Here is a 27,419-nt window from a genome sequence, read left to right as displayed (position 1 = left end):
ATATAGGTTTGGTACCAGAAAACAACATACGAGAACAATGATAAAATAAAAAGATTCACTTCTTCCTGTGCAATTTGTTTTCTTTCCCCAGGGAGCAGCAAACATCTTTATCCATCACCCCATCGTCCTGCCTGTAGCAGAGGTAATCTGCACCATGCAGTCTGCAGACACAGACTCCCCTTCGAATCTGCACATTCACAAGCTCACACTGCTGAGAAATAAAGCATTGTCTTTTAAGATAAGATCACTTTATTGGCCATATACAATTTCTTTCATTAGGAATTTGTCTTTTCACATACCCCAGCTTGCTCTCCATGAGACACACAGACAGGGAGAGAAGCTTGGGGTCAGAGCGCAGGGTCAGCCATTTATACGGCGCCCCTGGAGCAGCTGGGGTTAAGGGCCTTGCTCAGGGGCCCAACAAAGTAGGATTCCTCTGCCGGCTGCGGGATTTGAACCGGCAACCTTCCAGCCACAGGCGCAAATCCTGAGCCACAGAGCCTTTTCTTCACTAACAAGTACCTGTGACCCTGATTGCTATGAGGGGAAATATTGTATTGGTTTTTGAAAGAATTTAAATAGAAACTTGTTCACAAAAAAGTTGGTGTAACACCTCTCCAGTCTTTCAGCAGTGCTTAAGAAGTTGTTTGACAAAACAAGTCTCAGTATCAGGTTAGTTTCTGAAAGATAGTGCCCATCCTCCAACACCAAAACTGTCAAACAAGGACCAAACACAAATGAAAACACACAGCCAACATGATTTCAATATATATATTTTAAACCAGAATTTACAGTGAGAGTAGAAAACAAAGCACAGAGACAGGGGAATATCACGTTAAAAGAAGCAAACAAAAATCAGATCATTAAAAAAAAACAGTGTGCCTTCATAAAGTTCATAAAAGCAGTAAGCAGATCCAGTGCCAGAGCAATGTGCCAAAGAAATGAAGGAAATAAAAGTGGTCCAATGCAATGGCCTGATCTCACGCCAGACCTAGACGCAGTTTAAAAGCCTCGAGAGATACAGTACAGGTCCAGACCAGGGGGGCAGGTTCGATCAAGCAAAAGGAAGCAGAAGATAAAGACACAAGTGAGGGTCACACAACACACCCACGGCCTGTGAAAGGACTGGAACGGAAGCAATGAACCGCACGGAAACTGAACATCTCAACAGCCGAACTCAACAGGGCAGGGCTCAGCTTAGACCCGCGGTGTGGCCCTGCGTTTAGAAATACACACTGATGCGGAAGGACTATCCCATTGAGTTGACATGCATGAGGAAGTCAGGACGTCAGGGGTCAGTTAGTCCTTATGTCTTAGTGTTAAGGCCTGACTAAGGTTTGTACCACATTTGTTTTTTTCTTCCACCCTGTATTATCAGAGAATCAATTCACCCAGAGCACTTCTCAACCTCACCAGATGGAGAAAAGGGAAACCCATTTTAAAGCCGTGAACAAACACCACAGTTTATTTCCACCCGGGGGGCTCTCACTCAGTCCTGGGAGCGCCTGATGTCTTCTAGTTTTTGGTTTTACCTTGAGCCGCTAATTGCTTTCAGAATTAGACAGACACAGGATTGTTGCTGAGGTCTTTTACAGCTGGTTACACAACCCATTCACCTCATTACAGGTAGAGTTGCCTACAAATCACCTCAGAGCCTGGCGAGACCTTCAACAATTATGCAGCTAATTCAATAAGTAGAGCAAGAATGTAGCTGAAAAACGTGACTGGAACAAAAACCAGGGCACACTGGGCCCCTGAGACAGAGTCTGGGCCCCCTGATTTACAAGATTGATTTTTACTATTGTTCTCAGAAGTGCAGAACCACCTGGCTGGGCACTCTGATGAAATTCAATGGGCATCAGTCCAGCAGGTGATCTGTTACACCTGACTGGGGCCAGATTCTTAGCATGCTTCAGCCTTCAAGCATCACTTGATTAACGGATTGATAGCTTACAAACAACTGACCTATGACTAACTGAACGGGGGGACCGCAAGAATGATAGTAGATTCTGGTTTCAAGTCTTGGCAAATATTCAACGATCACTTAAAACTAGTGAAAACCCAAATCAGAGAAACAGTTTAAGCTGTCATTAAAATGCTATAATTTTACATACAAACTTCACACAGACTCCCCAATTAATCCATGGGGCCCTAAAGATGTGTCTCCTTATTCAGCAGCAATGTTCAAGAAGATGTGCCTTTGTTCTGCAAAACGCTGCCCCTTGCTGTTCCTCTACATCCAAGCAGTAGTCAAATCACATCACAGCATTTTTAGAGAATGCACAGTACCTGTTTGCTACCAAGGGGGGTTCTGCTGCTAATGAAATAAAACCAACTGGAAAACATAGCCGGGAACTGGGACCTCTGTTCACGATCTCAGAAATACCAGCAGCTTGTCATCCCAGTACAAAACATTTTCATGTCAGTTGAAGTATATTACATGTGTCTCAGTGTCTGAAGAGACAGAGAGATGACCAACCACACAGTGCAGTGGTCAGGAGAAATCTGTGACCTCTTCCAATCCCAGCTGAACATGATGCAAAGCTTCAATGGGAAACAACTGTCATTCATTAATTCATTAAGGCTTAGATTTGCAGTTGAAGGTAAACCCAAATGCAAGAATTATTTTGGAAAGGCAGATTAAAAAAACTCAAAGCCATGTCTTCAACTAAGCTATGTTTGTGTAAAACACTTGATATAATTCACTCCCAAGTCTTTGATCTCCTGCAAAACAATAGGCGTAGTACTTAAGGCTTTGAGTTTAAGTCTGAACAATATTTAGTATCTCCTCTGCAGCAAGTGATATTAACCTGATAAGAAATACTAACCATTAATATGGAAATGGATTTCAGATATGCAAGTCTCCAAGGTTTTTTTCTTTAAGTTTAGGACTTTTGTAAATTGTTACTAAACACAGGCCTTCTTCTCTATACAGGGTTGTGCAAGAGACTTGCTTAATTTCATGTGGTGGCCATGATCAGTTCTATTCAGTGCAAAGTATTTTAATTCATCATTTTATCACTCCATGTTGTAATCCTAATTTCAAGGCCCCCACGGTAAAGAAATATTTTAATATGCGGTTTACCAAGAGTACTGGGAGGCTTGACATTTCTGAAATATTGTCCATCTCTGAAAAAGTCAGGTTGCCCATACAACGAGGGCAACTTTTTCTGTATGTGTTTTAAGCTGGACAGCAGAAGGACAGGTGCTCTCTTTTCCAGTTTCTACGCTAGTCTGGCTGCAGTTCTCTAAACTCACTGAATACAGCTCACTTGAAACAGAGGCAAGAAGTATCCCTTTGTTCCACTGCTCTGTAGCGTTCCACACTGCATAATAATTCTCTCCGAGTCAAGTGCCACTTAAAATGTTCAGATAGTGCTTCTCAGCAAATTACAATGCAAATGTAAAGTGCCATTTGAGAGTTGCAACCTACTGCACTTCATTATACCCAACACGGAGAGAAAAAATTCCAGAAGATGCACTGAGATTTTGTCCTGTCTGGAGGTTACAGGCAACACAGCCATGAATTTTGCAAGAAATTGGAAGAATCACTAGCAAGACATATTATCAAGACGCAACAAGTGTTAAGTTTGGATCAAACTTTAATAGAAATCAGAGCTGTATGTAGCTTATGACACCTTATCTTTATACATTTCTAACTCTCTTATTGCTGAAGACAAAAGCAAAACGCTGAAATCTTGATTTGTGTATATTTTTAAATGAGAACTAAGCTTAAAGAGCAAGAGAGTTAGCTCTGTATATTTCAGCTCTTACTTTATTATTTGGGATTAAGTATGCAAGAGGAAGAATCACTGCTTTCTGCAGCAAAACATGTGGGACTCAACTGTCTGAATATCTACTTAATAATATAGATCTGGTAATACTGCTAAACGTAAGACAGAAGCCCAGCTAAAAATGCAGGAATGTCTAGTGGACAGTTACATATACGGTATGCCCTTCTGAAACATGTTTTGCAAATAATAAAAGCCTCATCAAACCCATCAGACGGACATCTATCAGTTTAGATGCATGTTCTAATTTATTACATAAAAGCATTGAATTCTAAATAATGAAAATTATAGCCATACACTGTACTGTATATGTCTGGGAAACAATTTTCTAATTTTCACAGGGTTTCTGCCAAGCTTATTGAACAATTAAGATCATTTTTTCTCTAGATATATTTAAAATATCGTAATAACATGTTTCATTTCAGATTTCCTCTTGTTAGCTTCCTCTCTCCTCTTCCTTAAGTGTTGCACATTATTCAATCGAGAAGAAGCAAAGACCTCCGGACTACACATTCCGCTGTAATTCACCTTAAATCTGCATCACGACGGGAAACGGCTTCCATTTTAACCTGTGTGGAATGTTTGCACTTCGGCAACAGCAAATGTGTCCTTTCAGTTTACTCTCGCTGCCTTACTCTTAAGGAATAACAATTCTTGCATTTAAGTTGTAATAACGCACTGTACTGGCAAGACCCTTTAAGCCCGCTCACCATCTTTAGGAAATTCAAGGGAAACTCCACTCTAAGTGGAGACGCAGCTGAAAACGAAAGGGCTTGAAATACGCTACTTTCTGTGTACTCTGCCACTGCGATGGCACGGTAAGAGAAAGCAAAGAGGTTTTCAGAACAAGAAGGAAACGCAACTGATAAGCTGTTCATCTGACAATAACCTTCTAGAAGGACAAGCCAAGGTCGGCACGGGCTGCTGGAGAATGAAGCCTGCTGACATGAAACTACGGGGTAAGCCTGGCTGGTGTGCAGTGAAGGGAGATGTAGGTGGAGTTTTGCTGGCTCTCCTGTAGGGGGCAGCACTGAGGTTCTCTGGCAAAGGCTCTCTCTTCCTCTCCCTGCCAGCGGCTCCCTCACTGCTGGCTGACGCCCATCTGCTGGTGGTCCGTCTCGGGCTCCCCCTCCTCCACGTCCGCGTGGTACTCCTCGAAAGCATCGTCATCGATATCGGGGAGCCCCAGCAGCTGCGCGGGGGAAACCAGACAAGAGTCAGGGGGCGCTGATGGTACTGCAGGAGGAGCGAATTCCTGAAATAACCCCGCGACTCCGACAACAGCGGTTCAAATAATTAGTATGTTTCATATAAGGATGAATAACACAGCCACTTCATCGCAATGATGTCTTTCAGGTGTTTCTCAACCTCTTCCATCACACACACTCCCATAAATGAATAATTGTACGGCAGACTGCCCCTATCCCCACACACACGGCACCGGCCCTGCACAATGTCATTAATATAAACTAAACTCACTGCAGTGCGCAAGGTCTGGCAGGAACTGAGGACGGTATAGGACCATTCAGATTTGTCAAACGTCAAAATCCTACCTCGTACCACATGTTATCGTCACGGACAGAGTGAAGCCTCTATCTCATGTGTAGACTCCAAAGAACTTCAGATAAATACGTAACATTTACTCATTTTTTAAATTTTTCTCATTTGTGACTTTTACAAAATTCCACGGCACACCCGTTAACATCTGGAGACACAATGTTTTACCATGACGCACTGACTGAGAGAGCACAGAGCACAGCCCATGATGACACACTGACTGAGAGCACAGAGCTCAGACCATGATGACTCACTGACTGAGAGCACAGAGCTCAGACCATGATGACACACTGACTGAGAGCATAGAGCTCAGACCATGATGACGCACTGACTGAGAGAGCACAGAGCTCAGCCCATGATGACACACTGACTGAGAGCACAGAGCTCAGCCCATGATGACACACTGAGTGAGAGAGGAATGCAATCCAGACCGGTAGTAACACAAATCACACTCAGGATTTCGAGTACAATAATCCCCCGAGAGACAGAGGGATCTGAACACCATCAAGAGGTAGGGGAAGTAACCTTGCGTATTCCAATAATGAATCTAGAATTAATTAATGCTTGCGAACACTGTCACTGGCTGAAGTAACTCCTCTACATCCCTTGTAACTCCTCTGCTGGCCGGTCAGTCTCTTCTACAGCCCCTGCCCAGTCCCTGCTGGGACAGGTGGGGTAGGACTGGGCTCCATTTGGTGGCTTTCTGGTTTTGCAGACTGATTTAAGTACATGCTGAAAGCATGCCAGCCATGACGCACGAGACATCTGGGACATGTGTAAGAGTCTGGAATCTGGAACGTGAAAGAGGCCTCGGATGATAAATTTGATACGCGCCAGGATCACGAGAATCCCACACAAATTTCCTCTCTCACTTTGAGGCTCGATGTTCTGATCTCCTCAGGATGTGAAGCCACCATGCAGATCTGTTCAGTTCAGTTCATGCAGTGTCTACCCAGTAAACTGCCCGGCCCAGAGAGGTGACATTGGAGATGCACGGAGCCTTTGCAGCCCATCACCCCTAAAGAGGCCAGCTCTCCAGGGTGGGGAGAGGACAGTGAGGAATATCTCCTACTGCTGCTGCCTGTACAGCCTTCTCTTTGTGGCAGAAGACATCTGAGTCACCTCAGTATTGCTTAGATGGCAGCTGTTGATAGCCCTGCCCCCCATAATGTATGGATGAATTGGATTTTTTCTTTTCTGCTCTCTTGATACTGAAACTCTTCTTTAACCTTCTCTTCTTAACCTATAACAACATTCACTCAAAATCCCTATATCCACACCACCCCTATGCATTGTGCTTTTGAAAAATAAGGTATACATACATATTCCTACACTGCAGCCTGAGCGTGCTAATTTTACATTTACATCTTCAAAACCTGCATGAAATTTTGAAACAGATCACACAGAATCAAGGTTAATGAACTGGAACTCAATTTCCAAGTGCCCCGATTTCTAAAAGATCATTTTTCGGCTGCTGCTTTGGAGGCAACACATAAAGTAAAGTTTATAGCAAATAAGCTATAACAACAAAAAAACCCCGGCAAATTCTGAAGTGCAAGACTGAAAGCTCTTCTGTACTGCTCTGTTCCAGATGTTAGCAGACCCGCCGGAGAAGCGCGGCGGCCGAAGTGGAAAGAAGCCCGGCGGGACGAGCACTTACAGGCCGGAAGGAGCGGAAGACCTTGTCCAGGATCTCCAGGAGGGTCTTCCTGCCGCAGGAGGAGATGTAGTCCTGGGCCAGCTGCAGGAAGGGCAGGCAGTCCTCGCTCTCGCTCCACACGTGCTGCCAGAGGAAAGACCGACAGTGAGGCGGGTGAGGCCCCGAGCGCCCGGTGCCGAACACCAGCGACACCCGCGCTTACTCCGCCCCGTGCCGAAGTATGACAGAAAATCCAACAAAAATATGGAATCTGGAGAAATCCTGACATAAAAAGGCAGTTGCATACAAAGTAGTTGACATTTGAAGGTGGGAGGGGGGTTGTGTTGTGTTTGAGCTGTTTCTGGGGGTTATGTCCCGTTAGAGGAAGTGACATCAGCTCTTTCCGTTTCACATCAGCTCTTTCTGGGCTTCTGCTGGTTTCTGGGACCCAGGTTTGAGCCTGCCCTCACCTCAACTTCCACAGCACACCTGGTCTCCGTGTTAGGAGCGTCCATCCCAGCCTCGCTGGTATTTGAACACCAGTGATCCTGTCGATCAGTGCAATTCCTCACTGCTGATATTCTACTGGCAATACCTCTGTTGGAAATACTTGACACACAGTAAATACATAACTTCTGAAATCCAGCAGGAGTCACCAAATACAAGACACCACGGGTCTTGAACAACAGCAGCAAAGAATCTTGCTGGTTTGCTGGCGCCGGGTTTTCAGGCAGCTTCAGAATGGCAAAAGTCAACTCGCCCTTCAAGATGCAGCTGAACAGACTTCCTTGTACGCTTTCTCACACTCCCTGCATGAGTAGTGTAGATGTTAACGGCCTGCTCTTGCACAGCTGTGATTAAGTCAAAATGATCTGGCCCAGACTAATTTCTTTCTCGTAAGGTCAGCCACAGATCTCTCATGTGATGACTAACGGCCTCTCCTGTAAGGCATGAGTAGGTATTTAATAACATTCATGCCATTGTGTACGTTATGCTAACTGAAATTAAACTGTTCCTTTAAGGAACACTAAGACTTAATACCATCTAGGTTTATAAAACTGCTTTTTTATTCCTTCTAAAACTAAAACGCCAGTCTATCAAAGGGCTGAGGCGCACACACTCACACCAGGGCCACTTTTCCCAGAAGGCAAATAACCTGCCAGCATGTCTGGACTGTACCGTGGAAACAAACCCACATGAACACAGGGAGAACATACACAACCTCCCGCAGACAGCAGCCCACGAATCGAACCCAGGGCCCCAGTGCTGTGAGGCACGATGTTAATCATCGTGTGGCCCTAACATGCAAGCCACTAAAATAAAAATTGTTTACAATGAGTGAAAGCTTCTCTTTTAAGATGGGGAAAAATTCCAACCTTATGTCAAAATCCGGGGAGAGCTTTTTTAATATTTACAAAAGATGAAAGATTATCTGTAAAACAGCTCATTTTTACAAGACTGCCTACTAATTGTGAATGCCCTTTTACGGTTTTAACAGTGATTATTTCACTGAGCTAAAGCTTTTAGATCTCTAAAGCAGCACACGTTTTGGATTATGAGTAATGCACACTTATAATTTAAAGATTTCAACAAATCACACTTGTAACATCGCAGATGATAAATTGCACTTATTCAATGGCAGACATCACATTTCTTCTGTCAGTTTAATCTCTGCAACATGCACAGACAAACAAGGGCGGCAGTCGCTTATCATGCAGGTTATTGAAAAGGCAATGAGCTCGTTCTGACTGTTCAAGGCCTCTTACAGGCATCCTCTGTAATTACAATAAACTGTAATTAAACGGACGGGGAAGGCATATCTTGGGGCTTATAACTCAAGCATGAACAGCAAAGGTTATGCAAAACAGCCAAAAGGTACGGCACACTGAATATCCTGTTTCCATAGACGAGTACTGTCAGGGGCCACGCACATGAACCTCGACCGCACTACTGACTCCTAAGGATGCCGCACCGACTCCGTGTCTTGCTGAGATTACTAAAAAAAAATCTGCATATCGGCCAAGGTCAGACCAGAGCCCAGTTTCTACAGCTCTGCACGCGTTCACAAGTACACGTTCCCACGCACCTGCATACAGTAAATCGTTCTCTAGGTGGCCCAGGTGCCTCTTGCGGAAGTGGAAGCCCATCCACAATGAATTTGCCCCCATGGCAATATCAAGTACCCAAACCGACTGGGCTTTCAGGCAGCGAGGCACCGATATCAGCCCACTGCCCACCTGTTCCCAGACTTTTTCACGCACCTCGATATTCAGTGTTGCTGTGATTGTGAAAGGCTGGGCAGCACTGGAAGCAGAAACTACTTCTATTCAAAGCAGGTTTCAGAAGGGCAATTACGATAAGAGAGAACACGGAGTAATATGAAAAGACAGCAATGTCTTCTTTAGTATGGGCCTGTTCCAGGCCTGCCTCCGACGATGATGATGATGTGGTGTTGTTAACCAGCATCCAAACAGTACTTGTTACAGACACACGCCCTGTTAAATCCTCCTACAAGGAGGCCTGAAACTCAATATTATACAAACGAACCCCACATCTTTCTACAAACCTGAGAGGCTCCAATGGTCATTGACATATTTAGATATACATCAGGCATGGTGGTGCTAAGGGAACAGTCGTGGCATTTAGGTTGCTGTAAGACAGCTGAGGTTTTTAGACCTGACAAAACCAGGACTGTATCCACAACCAGACCCTCCTGACACAGATTCCTAACACCTCAATGCAGGGACACTTCCTTTTTACCAGAGAAAGAGGATCCATCGTCATCTGCGACTCAATCATACATTCTTGATTCATCACAGATCTGTACGATCCGCTTGATTAAACAAAACAGTGAAGAACGAGTAAACGGAGGCTGAACTATACCACTATTGAAAGTCTAGACTACACTGTCTTTGCCATCTTTTTCTGATTTATAGGTTATTTTAAAAAGTAGGTCTCTTGCAGGACTTCAGCAATGTTATAATGTTCTCTTCAAATTAATTATTGAATTTTATTAAGAATAGGACGTGTGTTTTCACAGTACATTATGAGGTCAGGGAGTAACACCACTGTGCACTCACGTCCAACAAATTTCCGTTTCTGTTGACCTACTGACCACGAATCTGTAAGCCAGCTTGAGGGTATGTGTCCAGCCAGCCTTTGTGTGCTCCCCACATACAGACTTGACCATCTGCTTCTCCATGTGCTCCAGTTTTCGGGGTAGGAATTAGAAATTCATTGACATCTGTGTAGTGCTATCCATGCCGAAGGAGCTGAGAGACGTTGCTACAGTATACAGGAAGGGATGCACTGCAGAGCAGCTGCCCCCTGATACCGATCAGGAGGCAGAGGGAGAGACCACCTGACCAGCTGAATGGAGGGGGGTGTTGACGTGGGAGAGAGGATGAGCCAGTGTGTCGGGGTGGCTCAGGGGGCTGTGCCAGTTACAGAACCGACGCCACCCCCCTCTGAATTCTCGACAGTGCGAAACCCCACCTGCTGGACTCCTGGACAGGCAGGCTCGCTCTGGGCCTGCAAGCGATTGGAATCGAATCGCAGCAGGGGAGGGAGGCAGGACGGGTTGGAAGTGGACACGAGCCAGGACACTGGAGTGAACGCCCCTACTCTTACACACAGACTGACGGGCTCTTTAGTGAGGTGGTAGTCAGGGCTCCAGGTTAAGGTGTCCTTCAAAGGACAGCAACACTTACAGCACAGTGTTTTCCTCACTGGGTTTGCAAATTCTAGTCCAGAGGGAAGAGTTACACCTACAGGGCACAACAACACCACTCAGAGCAACAATCCCGATTTTCCTGAACGGTTTTCCCATTCTGGGACTGTTCGGGCCCAGCCTTGCGGGGCGTCAGAGATCCGACAAGATGGATGGCAACACTGCTGTGAGGCAGGTAACACTGCCTGTCCACTGATGACAGCAATCTCATCTCAGCTTCTGTCAACTGAGGTCTCATAATACAGCGTTAGAGGAATTCAGTCTGTTGGCTGTCTGGATTGGAGGCCTAGCCTGAGTGTCCTTGACATTTGAACACAAGCACTGCGAGCTGAGGCAGGACAATGACCAGGGCAGACTGCAGGCATCTACTACAGTAAAGCGCGTCTCGCTGTATCGTCTGGAAATTCCAAACCTATGACCTCAGCTAATGGTACTAAGATTTGTCCAATAAATATTGTAAATGCACTGTGAAACGGTGAACTAATCATCCTTTTTATTTAAAGGCCTAACAGGCATTTTAATATGCGTTCATTGCATACCAATACAAAGAGGTGATGACATTTATTCTGACTTAAATTCAATAAAGATAATATCAATTATCAAACATTTGGTGCGAAATTTAAATCTTGCTTTTACATCCCACTCGACTGGTACACCTTGTTAAGTGCAACCAGAAGACTACAGTCCTACTGTAAGTGTAGATGTCAAAGGCAGCAATCAGCTGCTGCTAAACTGTTTTTAAAAAGCTCTTTGAAAACCTGTGAGCTGACTTCTCTTTAAGGATTCAGAGAAAAGAAGGTTAATGTGGATACTAGGCAACTCTCTCAAGCTGTGAGAGTAAATAACCAAAGCTCATCCATTTTGGCAAAGTCATTCAAAACATCTGTCTGCATCCCCTGGAGAGTATACAGCACAAGAGCTGTACAATCACGTTTCTTCTCCCCTCACTAACACTGAGGATGCAATGATCTTGCAGAATGTAAAAATCTCACGCAAATCAGCAGACACACAACAGTTGCTGGAGCAGGGGGATTTCGTATTGCATTGACTTCTTTCTTGATCAGCTTTATTATACTGACCTTGTCGGTGCACAAAATCTAACGTAGGTATGTATACACGTTACGGGGCGGAAACGGAGATACTGAGAGACGACTGCTCGGCCAGCTGGCCCAACTGGAAGCCGTCAAGCCCCTTCCCACAGAAGCCCCGTGTGGACAGGCGCGTCATCGCCGTGCTACAGGTTGTAGCTCTAACGCCCCAAGACGGTGTTAAAATAAAAGGAAAGAAGGCCAACCAAACTGCCAGGATTGGCGTTGTGCCGTAATCGACGGTTTATTGGTCTACCGGGAAGCTAGCGGAGGACGCAAGAACGAAGAAGAGACGACACCATCCTGCACCTTCGCATACACGCCCTGCCGTTTAGGCACCGTAAAGCACTGGCTGAAGGGTGGAAAACACAGGTTCACGGGCACACAGGGCAATCAAAAAGCAACGCCCGATTCCGGCAGGCACCGCTTAATTTCATGCTTTTAACGTCAACCGGTCTGTTTCGCGTCTATTTTGCATGCGTCGAATTACAGTGTGGCGTTAAAAAAAACAACGTTTTTTTGTGCGCACGGGAGGTTTGAAGCGCCTGCCTTAGAGCATTATTTTTACAGGATTCTGGCAATACCTGACAATACCTCCCCTGCCACCCACCCCACCCCAGTTGAATTTTACTTACAAAATTGTCAGCACCACCGTTCATATCGGGACACAGCACGTAGAAGGAAAGTCCGGGCTCTGCGTAAAAATCCAGCCGCCTCTCGTCTATTTCCTCGGCAGCGATTAAATCAAAAGGGGTGCCGGTGCACCATTTCTCTGCTATGTCCACCAGCTGCTTGAAATCCATTCTTTTGTCAGCTGTTTGTACACCTGGGGAGAGGGGGGGGTGCGGAGCCGCCGCTTCACCAGGGTGGGTGTCCACGCTCCCCTGGGGAACAGTGCAAAGCAGGTCCCTCCTTAAAACCCGCACCTCGCCTGCATGGTGGATCCGACCGACGTTGGCTTCACGGGCAGCGCTCGGGCGTCCGTCACTGGGGAAAAAAAACCCCACAAAACGCTGTTTTTGTCGCGGCTCGTCCGAGGAGGCGAGCCTTGCAGACGCCGTGAGTGAGCCAGCCGCACGCACGCACAAGGACTGGGCACGTCACGTCCTTCGCCCAGCGCGGTGACGACAGGCGGAGAACTGCAGCCAATAGAAACCTGCAGCCCGGCGGCCAGCGCCAGCCTGCCGGCGTCCTCGCTGGTGTTATCGGGGGATTGGCCCGCAATACCGCGGTGATCCACCTAAAACGTGACGACCACGCTCCCGTTCCGACGCCTACCCGCTTGAGACGAAGGATATCCAGGCCGCTAGAGAAGAGAGCGAAAAGCGAGTGTGCTCCGACTTAAGACGTCTACACAAACGCACGGTGGTTCTTGTTTTTAACAGTTTTCCCAGAAGATCTGGTCTGGGCTTTTTCTGTGCGCTCCAGTTGCAAGTCAATATGATAAAATGTTACAGTTTAAAATAGGAACAAATGTTTCCTGCCTTCTTCCCTGAGCAGCGCGTTACTCTTTGTGAGCGATGGGGCAGTTACATTTCTTGTAAATGTTACGCATTCGTGTATTAGTACATCAACAGTGCAGTGGAGCTCTTCAGTAGTTTCTGCTTGTGCTGAGCCTCCTTTATATGACATTTGGTGTGTGGGAACGCAGGAGGCTGCTTATCATTCCTTACCATGGGGCGCTGCAGAGGATGAGAAGTTCAATACAGGGGGTGAAATCATAAACGGAAAGAACTGATGTGTTTTACCACCTAATCCTGTTTTTATGTGATTCAGTGCAATGTCCTATCTGTCCTGCTCCAGTCCCACACGTCAAATGCAACTGTTAAGACTACATAACAAATGCTACAAACTAGAGGAGATCTTTCAGCACATCTAGACCGTTTGCTAGTTGCTAGTTAATTGATCACAGGATCCCGTCCAGCAGAGTTTTGAAAGAACCCGGGGTATCGGCTTCGACAACACAACTGGAATGGCTTGTTCCACACTCACACAACCTCACAAATGAAGCTTTACTACTGCTTTATTACCATTTGAGCATAATTAAAATTTGAGCTTTTGACTATATTTCTTCACATTTTATTTGCTTATTTCTTGGTTCCCCATATTGTTTAGAAGGTGTGACTGATGTGAACACCTCGTGCTGCTGCGTACACACATGGTCAAGGGACAGGGCTAGCCCTGCGTTGAAGTACAGTATTGCAATCAGGGCTGCAACATTCCTCTGATCGCCTGTAACACAGCTCGCACTGGGAAGGAGATGTTACATAATACAGGACACAGGGCATTCTGTGCCTCCAGCTGCATGCTACCACTTATGTCTGTAATACCACAGCATGTGCCTAGATTCTTCTTATTAATCTCCTAGGAATTGTAAAACAGAAAGAGCCTGGAAGAAATACAGTTTACAAAATTCTGCATAAAGACAAAAATGAAGAAATGGCAAACGCTGATATGCACACAACAACAGGAATGTAGAGCTGGGTTGTGCGTTCACTCAAACTGAGTGGTAGGTCACAGCACAACACAGCTGTTGCTATAGCAAGAAAGGGGGATTGACCTAGTTTAACTAAGATCTAAATATGCCCACCGCCACGCACACAGCCCTTGCTGGTGTTGAGTGACAGAGTGATTAGCCACAACTCATTTCGGTTATCTGGGATGCCAAACCTGGCTGTAAAATTACTAGAACACTCCATTTAATTTTATAGCTGAACAAAGCTTTTTACTTTTTGTTTTTGGATTAACAACATGAAATAAACATTAAACAGGAACCAAGTCAAGTATTTGTTTAACATTTAAAATATTTCTTTGTGAAATGACTAGCAATAAGGTGCTTAAGAAGACCTAACCGGTGGTGGCAGATTTATGTTATGGGACTGGTTCTCATCAGCAGGGACTGGCTTGTCAACAGATGGAGCAAAACACACTCTTCTTTTCTGAGAGGCAAACCTGCTTCAGTCTTCAAAAGACTTAAAACTGAGCTGAAAAATGACTGTCTGCGGGCCAATGACCCAACACAAGGCCAACCTTTTGAGGTGGCTTAGCAAGAAGAAGGTGAACGTTTTGGAGTGACCCACTCAAAGTCCTGACAGGAACGTGACAGAAAGTTTGTGGCAAGCCCGAGCTCACAGCCCCCGGGCACTGGTCACATTCCCACGTGGACTCAAAACACCTGCCGCTGCCCTGAGAACTCGATCGGGTCACCTGTCTGTGCAAAAGCAGCTTCCACCAATTATTGATTTGGGCAGGGGGGAGGGGAGGGGGTGAATTCTAATGCAATCAATATTTTACTTTTGATTTTTTTAACTTCTTTCATTCAGAAAAGTGTTTAGTTGGGGCATTCACGTTTTGAGTAAAAACATTCACGTTAAACAATGTGTCATTTGTAATTCAACAAAATGAGACAACATCTGAAAGGGATGGTGACTTTTGCAAAGCACTGTATGAAAAGATTTCTTAACTAGAAGTACTTGTTTCTGAAATATTTAGAAATAATACAGAGGGCCTTTTTTGATCTCCCCAGAAAATTTTCAAAGTTTAATAAAGATACAGTGCTTGAAGTGCAAAACACATGTAAAGAATTAACAATAATAAGCACACAAAAATAACTACACAATTTTACAAATCTGGCCAGAAGAGTATTAACTAGATATGATACATTGTTCATGTACAGGATATATCAAACTGAAGTAACTTTTGTAGTTAGACAACTGTGTTTGTTTTTTTCCTTTGTTATTTAAATGTCAACCGTACCCCTGTGCTCTTCCTTTCCATTTAAAGAATGTGTTAGTAGCTGTCTGGCTTATATACACAATATTAAGAGAATAAAACTCTCTTTAAAAGTAACTTCTTTTTCCACTCTGCTCCTATTTTAATATATTTCCAATATTCTGAACTACACATTTTAACACTTTTGTCAACAGAATTGTTTACTGATAATCATTCAAACACAGCTTCTCTTTCTCTAAAATAATTGATTATGCATTTTGAACAAATAAATTAAGTGACCAAGGATCTGGACCCAACCACAAATTGCAGGTCTTGTACTTGAGTGTGGGTTGCTATTGGTAAGCAGCTGAGGTATCTCAAGCCACAGGTGCAATTAAACACCAAGTCTGCAGTTCAAAAGTAATGGGTGGAACTGCTACAAACAACGGCAAATAAGCAAAGGAAGTTTCATATGTTAAATGTTTCATTTCACCATTTTATATGCTGGCACCAGTCAAAACCTTTACTTTTTTTAAAGTATTTTTTCCTATTATGTACGTTGTTCTACTCAAGCACACTTGAAAATCAACCTGACTACACTCAGGACACCCTAACTGCTCCATCAGGATTTATTTTCAGGAAGGAAACTGGAAAAGAATGTGATGTTACGTGCTGTTCTGTGGAACAACCCCAGGTTCAGGAAACTCTCATGCACAATGTTCAGAGCTCGGTCATTTCAGGGACTAGTGTGGCTGTTAATTCACAAAAACTGAGCAGTTTTAACATGCAGTTTAATAATGACATGTTAAAACGAAGGGGTTCAAAAACAACATAGATTTATGTGATATTTCTTCTGTGGGGCATGTTCATGTATAAAAATTAAGAGCTTAATTTTGCTGATACTGATATAACACAAGTCCAGCAGCACAGTGTTCTAGGCTGTTAGTAAAGGCTTTAGACTTTCATGAGAAAAAAAGAATGATTTTTTTCATTCCAGATATATATATATTCTATTCCCTTATAATGTTATATGGGTATAAAGACACAGTGGACAAAAATAAATATAGAATCCTTATGTATGTATTCATAATATCACTACTTGCAAACTCTTCTGATGTTAGAAGATTGCATCTAAGGATAATGAATTACATACGTAAGAAAATACAATCTAAAACTCTTCCGGGTTGGGCAGGCTTGTGTGAAATTAAAATACACTAAAATCAGGCAGTAAAAACGTATCCTCGTGTTAATCCTCACTTGGACTCAAGTCGCTGCGATGAGAGAGGACCCAGGGCTTAGTCGTCACTGTCACTTCCAGATTCACTGAGCTGCAGGTCATTTCCTAAGGCGAAAAACAGCACATTACTCCACAGGGACTGCTGGGACTTCAAAGTCCCGATACACTTCAGAAACCCTGTCAGTTTTAGTTGTTAATATCGCTTATTTCAATCAAGTCCTACTGAAAATCCACAGAGAATGGGGATGTGTAATCCAGACTTTGTTTCTTTAATCTTTCACAGATAATCCTTAAACATCTCTGACAGGACTGTGAAAAAACAGGAGCTACTGTATAGGTTGGGTGTTAATGATGAAATCACTGCTTAGCAGAAAGCTGCTTATTTCCCTCTGTTTTATGACACGATAACTCAGGCAGATGGAAAGCTCCTGTGATTCCAGCTGTGCTGCAGGAACAGGAAGTCCAGGTGCTTAACGAAGCAGACAGCCCCGCGGTACTCACTCAGCGTGCTCATGAGCTGGTGGCTGCCCTGCGGCCGGCCCGTGCCGTTCCTGGCGCCGTGCTGCGGCTGGGGGGCCTCCTGCTCCCCGTCGCTGCTGGAGCTGTCGTCCTCGCTGCCCGAGGAGCTGCCCGAGTCCGAGGAGCTGCTGCCCCCGCTGCTGCTCATCTGCTCGATGATCTCCACCTCCGCGCGCAGCTCTGCACGGGCGGGAGCACCGACACCAACACTTCCTCCTCTGCGCTCTGACACACCCGCAGTCCGCAGAGCGGCAGAGTGCCCCTACCACACACTACTGGCAGTACAAAAAGAATAAGGACTGGAAAAGGCTGAACCTGAACTGTTTTCCTCTGTACACCTGAGTGCTGTTTTTCTATATTCCCTTGAGAAACAGGAATCTATGAGCAAAAAAAGTCCTAGTATTACTCACCTTCTAAGATAATAAAAGATCATCTTCCCTTAAGCACGTTTGTCTCAGTAATAAACAAATGTATATACGTAGACTGTTAGTGCACACATGAACCAGATTCTGGGACAGGACTGCAGTGATCGTACAGTATATGGATCCTATCTCTCTGCTGGCCGGGGGCCCCTCAGGAGGAGCCGGAGCCTGCTGCTGGGGACAGGGGGGTCTGCCCTGCCCTGCCCTGCCCTGCCTGTTACCACCACGACCCCCCAGGAGTGAACCGTTAGAAGATGGATGGACGGACTGACAATGCACTCTTACTCCTAAAGAGAAGTAACAGTGGCCATATTATTATTATTCACCGTTTATCATGCCTGCATTTTTATTGTGATGTCGGTATCGGCACACGTCATTTTCTGCCTTGCCAGTACATGAATGGAAAAGATTTCTAGGATGAGGCAATGTGGACAAGAATGAACAGCATTTTATTCCTTTAGTTAGATGTTTCTTTTCAAGCATTGGTATTCATGTAGCAGGGTGTGGCTGACAGGCCTTCTCTGGACGTCGACAGGCAGACTGCTGATATGGCTTGAGTGGGTGACTACAGAGCCTTAGAGTATGGTCACACTTTCTGTCCTCATTGCTGGATCAATTTATTTATTTTTTGCACAGCAATATCCACAATTTTTTAATTGCAATGGGATTGCATTCCATTGTCAGGAAATCACTTATTCGTGGCGAAGGCCCAGCTAACCCAGTTTCCTGGACACAGAAGGGACAAGGCTGGAGACCCCCCGCATGGGATGTCAGTTTAATGCAAGACACATCCCTACGCATTAATTAACCCCGACAAAGCAGCACAAACCCATGACCACCTGAGGTGGACACACAGTAACTGCAGACAGAAGACATTTCAGTCCAGATTCGAGCCCAGTGCCTACGTGCTGAATGACTGCAGCCCAATCTGCAACCCCAAAGGCTTTATCAGAGGGTGGCGATCAGAGTTTGTATCAGAGAACAGGCAAAAAATCCTGAAAAAGGAAACTCTTTTGTGTTGTGGCCACTGATCACGAAGGACCCACCTGCCCAACGGATAAATTGTTTTTGGCTAATCCTGCAAATAAAGGTTACAATGTGTTCTGATGGTTTAATCTGTTTTACAATACAGAATCTTCAATGGGCACCTACCTCTCTTAATGTCATCCAGCTGGGGCTCGGGGGAGGGGTTGTCTTTAGTAGGGGAGGTTTTAGCCCCGACGCCAGGCTTGGTCGGAGCTCTGAACTGTGCGGGAGGCTGAGTTGCCCGAACTGACTGCTGCTCTATTCTTGCCTGTATTTTACTGCTGCCTTCAGCTCTGAAACCGAACAGCAAGATGATTTAATCACAACAGGACAGAATAATTTAATTTGCCATCACAGTACACTGTAAGTAAGAGTGTTATCTGCTTTTTAAACAAAACATATCGACATTTGGCTTTGATGTGCATTATGAATTAACTGTTTAAAGCCTTTTTCGGGCACTGTAAATTTTGTTACATGGCTCTTACCTGGTTTTCTTCACTTGTATGCTGCTGCTGAGTTTCTCCAGCATGAACTCCCCTGTGTCATGGTTGATGATCAGCACGCAGTCTTTTTGATATGGTCTTTTGTTACCTTTGAACACAGTCATTGGTGGTGTGGAGCCCTTAAAATGGAAAAAAAAACCACAACAACAACAACAACACAGCTTTAATTTAGAAAATGTCATACACATGTAATACATTATATTCTACACCAATATTTTAAAGTAAGACTATGCCAAGTTTAACATAATTTCACATTTTCAGTAAAAAGTTAATAATTTACAACTTTACCGACTTCTAGAGATCATTTTAAGAAAAAGAAATTTATTTTAGAATTAAGAGATCTGGAATCAGCAACCATGCATTAAATTAACCACTAACGACCACTACAAACTACGTTTTAGGTCTGTAGCCTGAAATGAGCCATGGTGAAGATTGGGCTTTACCGGAATGTGAGGTAGGGTGATAGTGACTTCATCTCCTTTGCCTACTTGGAGCTCCCCTTCACAAGATGTGTCGATGGATGCCGGTTTAAAGTCATCTGTGGAGCACATGATTAGAGGATGCGGAAATGAATTCTGACAGCCACCCGCGATGTTTGCACTTTCATTCCAAAATGTTTTTCGCACCAGAGAAAGAAAACCCCATCACACCACCCACAGGGAAGCCGGAGCCGATCCCAGCCAGCAATGGGTGCGAGGCAGGGTACACCCTGGGTGGGACACCAGATCATCGCAGACACACACGCTCGCACCAGGGCCGGTTTTCCCATAATACCCAGAGGAAACCCACATGAGCAGGGGGAACATGCAAACTCCACTAAGACAGAAGCCCAGGTTCAGAACACACATACAGTAACACCAAACCTTTACAGCCAGTAGCTCTTATCTGAGACTGTGTTTAAATCTTTAGTTATCCAGAGTACACCTGTAGTGCACTCATCTGTATCAGCGGGGTATTGGCTGGAGTAACTGTGGGTGAAACACCCTGCTCAAAGGCACAACAGCAGCATCACGTTCAGGGTTTGAACCTACATTCCTTTCTAGAATTACATCACACAGCTGCCTTGGCCGAGTTTAACTGATTAATAAATACAATAATCATAAAATCATATCCTTGGAGATCATTTTCCTTATTTAACAATACAACCAATAAAGGAAGGAGTATTATTATTTTTAAATATGCATCAGATTCTATTTTGATCACATCTTACCTTCTTACCCAATATACTTATTCTCTGAAAATGACAAAAATCAGGATTCCAACTTTTAGACGTTCTAAATTCACGGAGGAGCCACCAAAGAAATCGCTTTCTGAATTTGTAGCGTACTAATTCTACTCCCTATCCTTTCCGTTCCCCAAGATAGGTATTGTCACTGCACATACGTGTAATTAGCCCTACAAGTAAACAACATTTAGAGCCTTTATAACGTCTAAAACGTTGCTGAGACTTCGATTGTTAACCACAGGATTATTGTGAATAAACGTAAAAGTTTCACTTACACCTGATGGTGTGAAATGATGATTTCGGACGCTTTTCAAAGCTCTCTCCGAGCTTCAGGACATGTTCTTTGTCTAACAACGGGTTAGAACTCCCATTCATGTTTCCAGTTTCAATGTCCGATTCACATTAATTAAAAAAAAATAAAAAATGCAGCGGCACACACTTTTAAAAAAAGTAGTGGGACATAAAACCAGATTGTAGGATTCCCAGTCGCAGGAGGCCGAGCATAACAAACACTCCTTTTCCTGTTTGTGTCCGACACACAAATGTCGCCGATGACAACATCGAGACCAAACTGGAAGTTTCAACGTCGTGAGAATTAACTGATAATAAAGGCAATTTTTTAAAACTTGAACATCTTGATTCGTGTTTGTATAAACTTATTGCCAGTGAGTTGCACAAAAAAAGCCATTTTGAACATTGACCTACAAAGACAATCTTATTATTTGGTTTCATATCCATAACACGGGAAAAGCACTGACACTGTAATACGGAAATAAAGTAAACTGAATTACAACAATAAAATATAAACAACATTTTTTTTTGCAAAATCATCAATCAAAAATAATGAAGGAACGCAACATTTTTAGTTGGTTTAACACGGATTAAATTAATCGACGGAAAGGATGTTTTAGTTGTAATATTCCGGGTGGAATTTTAACTGGAATAGTTGGACCTCAGTTTTTACGCATTAATGTTTAAAATATGTTATATGGAGTAACTGTACAAAATAACTATTATGGAGCAAAAAAGCAAATAGTGCTGTTGCGTCCCCGTTCGTACAGCTGCTTTCAAAATACGAGTGGTTAACTGAGGCACGTGTAAGACTTTTACACGTTTAGTGCTGCGTACAATTTTAAGATTCTTTTATTCGGGTAATCCATTCATTTCCTTAATTTTAGAAAATGCAATTGCATACTGTATGTGGTTTTGTTTTCTTCAAGTTCAAGTGAGTCTTTGCGATAGAACGATTGGCTGTTTTTTTTTGTTGTTGTTGTTGCAAATTTCTGTTTCCTTCAGTTTTATTTTTTGTAAGGTCGTGCAAGAAAAAAAAACTATGCCACTTAGGATGGAGGGCATAGACTCTGAAGATGCCTGCGGTCCACATTGCGACAGTGCAAGTCCTTCAACTGGGACACAGTTAGCTGGGCTTGCGGACTCTGAAGTATCTGAGACAGTATTCCAGAGAAAGGAACACTGTGCAAGGGCTCTGTCACCGGAGGAGAGGGCGAAACTGAAAAGAGACCAGTATTTAGTGTCGGACTTCAAACAGCAGAAGCTCGAGAAGGAGGCACAGAGAAACTGGGACTTGTTCTACAAAAGAAACAGTACAAACTTTTTCAAAGACAGGCACTGGACCACAAGAGAGTTTGAGGAGCTCCAAGCGTGCAGAGAGGTAAGGCAGATGGCTCTGTGTCCTTATAACAATATAATAATCAACTTTATTTTATATGGCGCCTTTAAAGGTGGCTTCTCAAAGCGCTTTACAGAATGACAACAACAATAAATAACACTTAAAATATACAGAGGAGACTGTGGATGGTGGTACTATGAAGAGCAGAGGGGTGAAGAATGGAACCAGTTCAGTAAAGGCTCTTCTAAAGAAGAAGGTTTTGAGTCTGGATTTGAAGGAGTTTAGAGAAGGTGACTCTCATATCCTTGGGCAGAGAGTTCCAGAGATTGGGGGCATAACAGGAGAAGGCCCTGTCACCCATACAATGTAGATGAGCTTGGGGGACAGTTAGGAGACCAGAATTAGAAGAGCGAAGGTTGTGAGGTGGGGAGTAGGGCGATAATAGCTCAGACAGGTACTGAGGTGCCAAGCCGTGCAGAGCCCTATAGGTGAGCATGAGGATTTTAAAGTCTACACGGAATTTGACAGGAAGCCAGTGCAAGGACTCCAGGATAGGAGTAATGTGATCACTTGCACTAGACCTGGTCAGGATTCTGGCTGCCGAATTTTGGACATATTATAGTTTGTACCCCTGCGAGTAGAGCATTACAGTGGTCAATTTGAGAGAACAAAAATGTGTTGATCAGCTTTGTGTCCTTGAGGCCAAAGCAATAATATTAGCACGAAGGTTCATGCTAAGTTTTAATTGTTCCTTGTGTGTTCAACCCTGATCTTCATCAAAGTAAAGTGAGATGCTTGGAGTGTTTTCCCCACAACATTCATTGAAAACTAAAAACGTAAGTATTTATAATCCTGTTAAAATTTGTGTGTTTCAGTTTGAGGCTCAAAAACTGATCCTGTTAGAAGCTGGCTGTGGAGTTGGAAATTGTATATTCCCGCTGTTGGAAGAAGATCTCAGTATCTTCGTGTATGCTTGTGACTTTTCCCCAAGGGCAGTGGAGTTTGTGAAAGTGAGTAAACTGTAAGAAATATTTATAGTCTTATATTTTTTGCTGATTTAGAACCCACTGCATCGTTGTTTGCCCTACCTTACTGGCAGTTCAGACAATGAATGCCAATTGGACATATTAAATGTGGAGACCTTTATTTTTTTTTCAATTTAACCTGAAAAGGTTTAATTTTTAATGCATTGTTATGTGGTTTTTGTTAATTTGTCCTTGAGATTTGTTCTGTTTTTAGTTTTGTGAAGTGCTGGAATGCCTCAGCATCAAGGCCACACTGTAAAAATTGCAATTATTTTGTCTTTCCTGCTGAGTGCCAAATTAAGATGGGAGTCATTGTAAGAAGTGTGTGTTTCCCTGCACTGTACGCAATGCGGGTTTCATTAGGTAATGATCTAAAAAAAAATGTCACATGGTCTTCAGCATGACATAGCCACAGATGATAACGTTTTGCAGTTAACAAAATGTGTACAAACTGTCAGATATTCAAGATGCATAAAGCTTGAGTAAATAATGGACTACAGACTACGCCAGCTGACGCAGCTACCCACCTGAACAATCTCAGAATAAGACTGAAAATCCTGCTTCTCATCAAGGAATGAGTTTACTTCTGACTTCAGCAGTGCATTTTGAACTCCCTGTACGGATGTGGCATACACACCCTTTGGAGTCTGTCTTTCTCTCAGTTCACAGAACAAAGCTCTGAACACTGGGAGGCCATGTTTTCTGTTCTGTTGCTCCAAGCATTTCTAATGATCAACCAGCTAATATTAGATCTTGCAAGTCACTCAACACCTTCAATACTGTCTTAAAACTCACTTTTTTATTTTACTATACTCATTTGTATACAGTTGTCTAAATTATATTTGTAATGCACTTTGAAATTATGTATCGTAAAAAGCACTACAGTATACTCCCATTGTGCTCAAGCTCTTTTAAAGCATGATAATGTACAATGTTTATCAGTAAACCATCTGAATGTATTAAAGTAGTTCAGGTGGGGAGCTGCGTCAGCATGTGTAGGTTGCAAAGGAACAAGTAATAGGTTTATTCCATGCTGAAAGGAGAAGAAAGAAAACACAACGTTTCGGCTGTGGAGCCTTCTTCAGGTGTGAGGATTCGGGTGTTCCTCACTCCTATAACTTGTTCCTTTGAATGTATTAAATATGGCTTAGTGTGAGATCATGTTTTTCTAGTCTATTATAATGTATCTGTTTGATGCCGTTGTTTTAATTCAGCAAAACCCCTTGTACAATGCCGAGAGATGCGAGGCTTTCCAGTGTGACCTGACCAAGGATGAGTTGTCAAAGAATATCCCACCTGAGAGTGTGAATGTTGCCACCCTCATATTCGTGCTGTCTGCTATACACCCAGACAGAATGCACCTGGCCCTTGAAAACATCTACAGAGTAAGTACAGAAGTGGTCTTCCTCTCAATGAAGAAAAAGAAGGTTTAAATGGCTCAAGCTAGGATCTTTCTCCATTAAAGCTTCTCCATATACAGTGTATTCACCCCCCTTGGACTTTTTTACGTTTCATTGTGTTACAGCATGGAACCAGGATGTATTTAACTGAGACTTCTTGCCACTCATCAACACAAAGTCATCTATAATGTCAAAGTGAAAAAATACATGTTCCACGCCTTAACACAATATGATATTTTGTTTTTTTTTCTTCATCGGGGTGGGCAGGTCTTGAAACCTGGAGGCACTGTCTTGTTCAGGGACTACGGACTGAACGATCACGCCATGTTGAGGTTTAAATCCGGGAGCAAGCTTGGAGAGAACTTCTATGTGAGGCAAGATGGTACCAGATCGTTCTTCTTTTCTAAAGGTGAGTAGCAGACATTCTCAAGCCATCGATACCGTTCTGTCACCCTTTCAACTTCAGGTTCTCTAAAAAAAATTAAAACACATTTTAGTAGCTAAGCCTAAGCAGGGGCAAGATAGGATTTATACAAAAAAAGATATAAACAAAACAAATTTGCTTTAAAACCCTACTAATGCACTGCCATACAACAGCATCTCAAAGTAGCAAAATGTCTGAACTGTCAGAACTGAGCCTTCATTAGTCATTATTGGTTTATTATACTGGTTAGTTTTATCTGAATGCTGGTGAGTCCATTACTGTGATTTCTGTAGATGCAAATATAAAAATATCTAAGTAAATATATTTATATATTCTACGGTATATATGTAGTTTATATTTGAATATATACATACATGTAGTTATATATTGAAATATACACATAGTAGTTTTAACTATATACAGTACATACCGTATAGCTATAACTACTACATATATGGTTATATAAAAATAGAAAGAATGAAAGGCTTTTTTTCTATATGTGATGTTTCATAGTGTGTAAAACCTGCCTTTTAATTTGTTCCTTTTACTTTTCTGTCTAGAGTTCCTGGAGGATCTGTTTACAGCGGTGGGTTACGAGACCCTGGTGAATGAGTACGTCCTCAGAGAAACTGTCAACAAGAGAGAGGGGCTTTGTGTCCCAAGAGTTTTTCTTCAAGGCAAATTTAAGAAGCCACTCTGACAAACAGCCTGATGGTGATGCTGCTACTAGGAAAGAGAAGACTTCGTATCTGAAAAAAACCCAGGAGGGATTTTATTTGTGATTTTCTTGGCAGAATTCTAGCCGATCTCATTCTTCTGACCAGCATAGGATTTCACGTCCATTTTAAATACAACACTTTACCTGCTTGTGGAAGAGAGCCTTACGGTTTTCACAGCTCAAGTGATTTTATCTCGGAAATAAGAATTCTCTATTTAAATTATTTTTTGATGTGTATGTAAAGACCTGTAATGATCTTGTAATGATTGTGTTTCCACTGTACTGTTTTTGTTAAATAAATAAAATATTGCTTTTTATTTACAAATGATCTTATACAGAGCAAGGATAACAGGATTAAACATCTCACGGATCTTCCAGCACACTGTTGAAGCCAGTCTGGAAGATTACAAGGCTAAGGTGTTTCCACAGATGCTGTAAAAGAATGCAGTGTGGAGTAATGGTTAGAACTGTGTTCTCTTGATGGCTGGGACAGGGGTTTAAATCCCTAGAGTCCAGATTGCTCCAGCAGCCTCTGCTCTGTCGATATCGAATTTCGATGTTCAATGATGTTTTTAGCATTTTTTAGGTTATTTGATGTGCTACAAGTATCTGCAGAAAACAAGGCAAGGTGTGGGTCATCTTTGTCCAGGCAGAAAGGTACTTTATATATTCTCATCCTTGAACTCTAAATCTCCGCACACACCTTTTTCCTTCCTGGTGATATCCACAAGGAATTCCGTGTTTCCCCGAGCTGTGGTGTTTGTGATGTGCGTTTTCCTTCTCAGTAACTCGTGGTCTGGCTGTCATGACGCCAGAGCTCAGGATAGGGCTTTTTTTGGGACGCGTCTAGTCCTGCTGTCCTGTCTGGCACCACTGGTGCCTCTTGCTCGCAGTGAAATGTCACATCCTTGATTGTGTTCTTCCTGTTCAGACAGGTTTCGGATGCAAGTCCAGTTTGATATTCCTTTAGAGGATGTGGATTACAGGACGGGAGTATGAAAGCTGAGAAGGAGCAGGGCATATTACTCCCAGGCGGCAGGAGACTCTGAAACTTGAGTTTTTAGTTGGCTGGTCGACTGTATGAGTCCAGTTCAGAAAATCATTTCCTTGGTCTAAAGTTGAAATGAAGCCCCACACAACCTGTCAGTTTCATTCTTCATTTTTTATGGCTGTCTTGGACTCTGAGTGGGAAGCCCAGTGGGTAAGTACCAGTACTCATGCAGACAGTGCTGCTGTACCCCTGAGAGAGGTACTGTACCCCAGTGGCTCCAGTCCGCCCAGCTGTGTAAATGGGGGACTGGCACTGCTGGGAGTAATCCTTGATTTTCTCTCCTGTCCTGGGGGATGTCACTTGCTCTTGCTCTACTCTGCTTAACCCTCCAGAAACCAGGATGAGCTCTGCCCTGACGTGCCGCTGCAGCTCAGATATGGAAATTGCCTACCTACCGTTGGCACAAGAATCAACACACTCTGTGACCTACACAAGCAAATTAGTGGTGAACTTTTTGTAGGGATAGGAAGTGATTGGGAATGGACCATTTTCGGATGTGTAATTGATCCAGCTCACAGATTCAACCAGAAAATCAAACGTGAGCTTGTGGTGGAGACTGAAGTACGTTTTCACCTGAAGTACAGTAGATCGTGTAGGAAAGTAGGGAAGGAAGGGGGGGGGGGGAGTTGGAATGCTTTACATCCTGTTGCATCGGGATTTGTAGGAGAACAAGTCCAGTATGACATCAAATCAAATTGCTTTGTTGCCGCTTTAGGGACCTTC

General features: G+C 43.4%; 3 protein-coding genes across 3 annotated transcripts; 1 reads left to right on the top strand and 2 right to left on the bottom strand.

The window, feature by feature from the left end:
* Nucleotides 1-756: 756 nt before the first annotated feature.
* Nucleotides 757-12,872, bottom strand: mturn (maturin, neural progenitor differentiation regulator homolog (Xenopus)). The gene is made up of 3 exons (XM_088928714.1): nucleotides 12,441-12,872; nucleotides 7,009-7,131; nucleotides 757-4,983 (listed from the first exon to the last, which is right to left on the bottom strand). The coding sequence occupies exons 1-3, from the start codon at nucleotides 12,606-12,608 to the stop codon at nucleotides 4,873-4,875; spliced, it is 402 nt and encodes a 133-aa protein (XP_088784840.1). The 5' UTR covers nucleotides 12,609-12,872; the 3' UTR covers nucleotides 757-4,872.
* A 2,442-nt stretch (nucleotides 12,873-15,314) lies between these two features.
* eaf1 (ELL associated factor 1) lies at nucleotides 15,315-20,982 on the bottom strand. The gene is made up of 6 exons (XM_088929281.1): nucleotides 20,724-20,982; nucleotides 19,667-19,761; nucleotides 19,206-19,342; nucleotides 18,847-19,013; nucleotides 17,255-17,452; nucleotides 15,315-16,858 (listed from the first exon to the last, which is right to left on the bottom strand). The coding sequence occupies exons 1-6, from the start codon at nucleotides 20,821-20,823 to the stop codon at nucleotides 16,812-16,814; spliced, it is 744 nt and encodes a 247-aa protein (XP_088785407.1). The 5' UTR covers nucleotides 20,824-20,982; the 3' UTR covers nucleotides 15,315-16,811.
* Nucleotides 20,983-21,343: 361 nt separating this feature from the next.
* Nucleotides 21,344-25,967, top strand: mettl6 (methyltransferase 6, methylcytidine). The gene is made up of 5 exons (XM_088929071.1): nucleotides 21,344-22,120; nucleotides 22,954-23,088; nucleotides 24,318-24,488; nucleotides 24,771-24,912; nucleotides 25,488-25,967. Exons 1-5 carry the CDS (start codon nucleotides 21,647-21,649, stop codon nucleotides 25,625-25,627), a joined length of 1,062 nt encoding a protein of 353 aa, XP_088785197.1. The 5' UTR covers nucleotides 21,344-21,646; the 3' UTR covers nucleotides 25,628-25,967.
* The last annotated feature ends 1,452 nt before the right edge of the window (nucleotides 25,968-27,419 follow it).

The sequence above is a fragment of the Atractosteus spatula genome, chromosome 12 (genome assembly GCF_055471065.1).
Source record: "Atractosteus spatula isolate fAtrSpa1 chromosome 12, fAtrSpa1.hap1, whole genome shotgun sequence".
Classification (NCBI taxonomy): domain Eukaryota; kingdom Metazoa; phylum Chordata; class Actinopteri; order Semionotiformes; family Lepisosteidae; genus Atractosteus; species Atractosteus spatula.
Note: the sequence above shows the minus strand (reverse complement) of the source record. Positions and strands in the feature narration are given on the sequence as shown.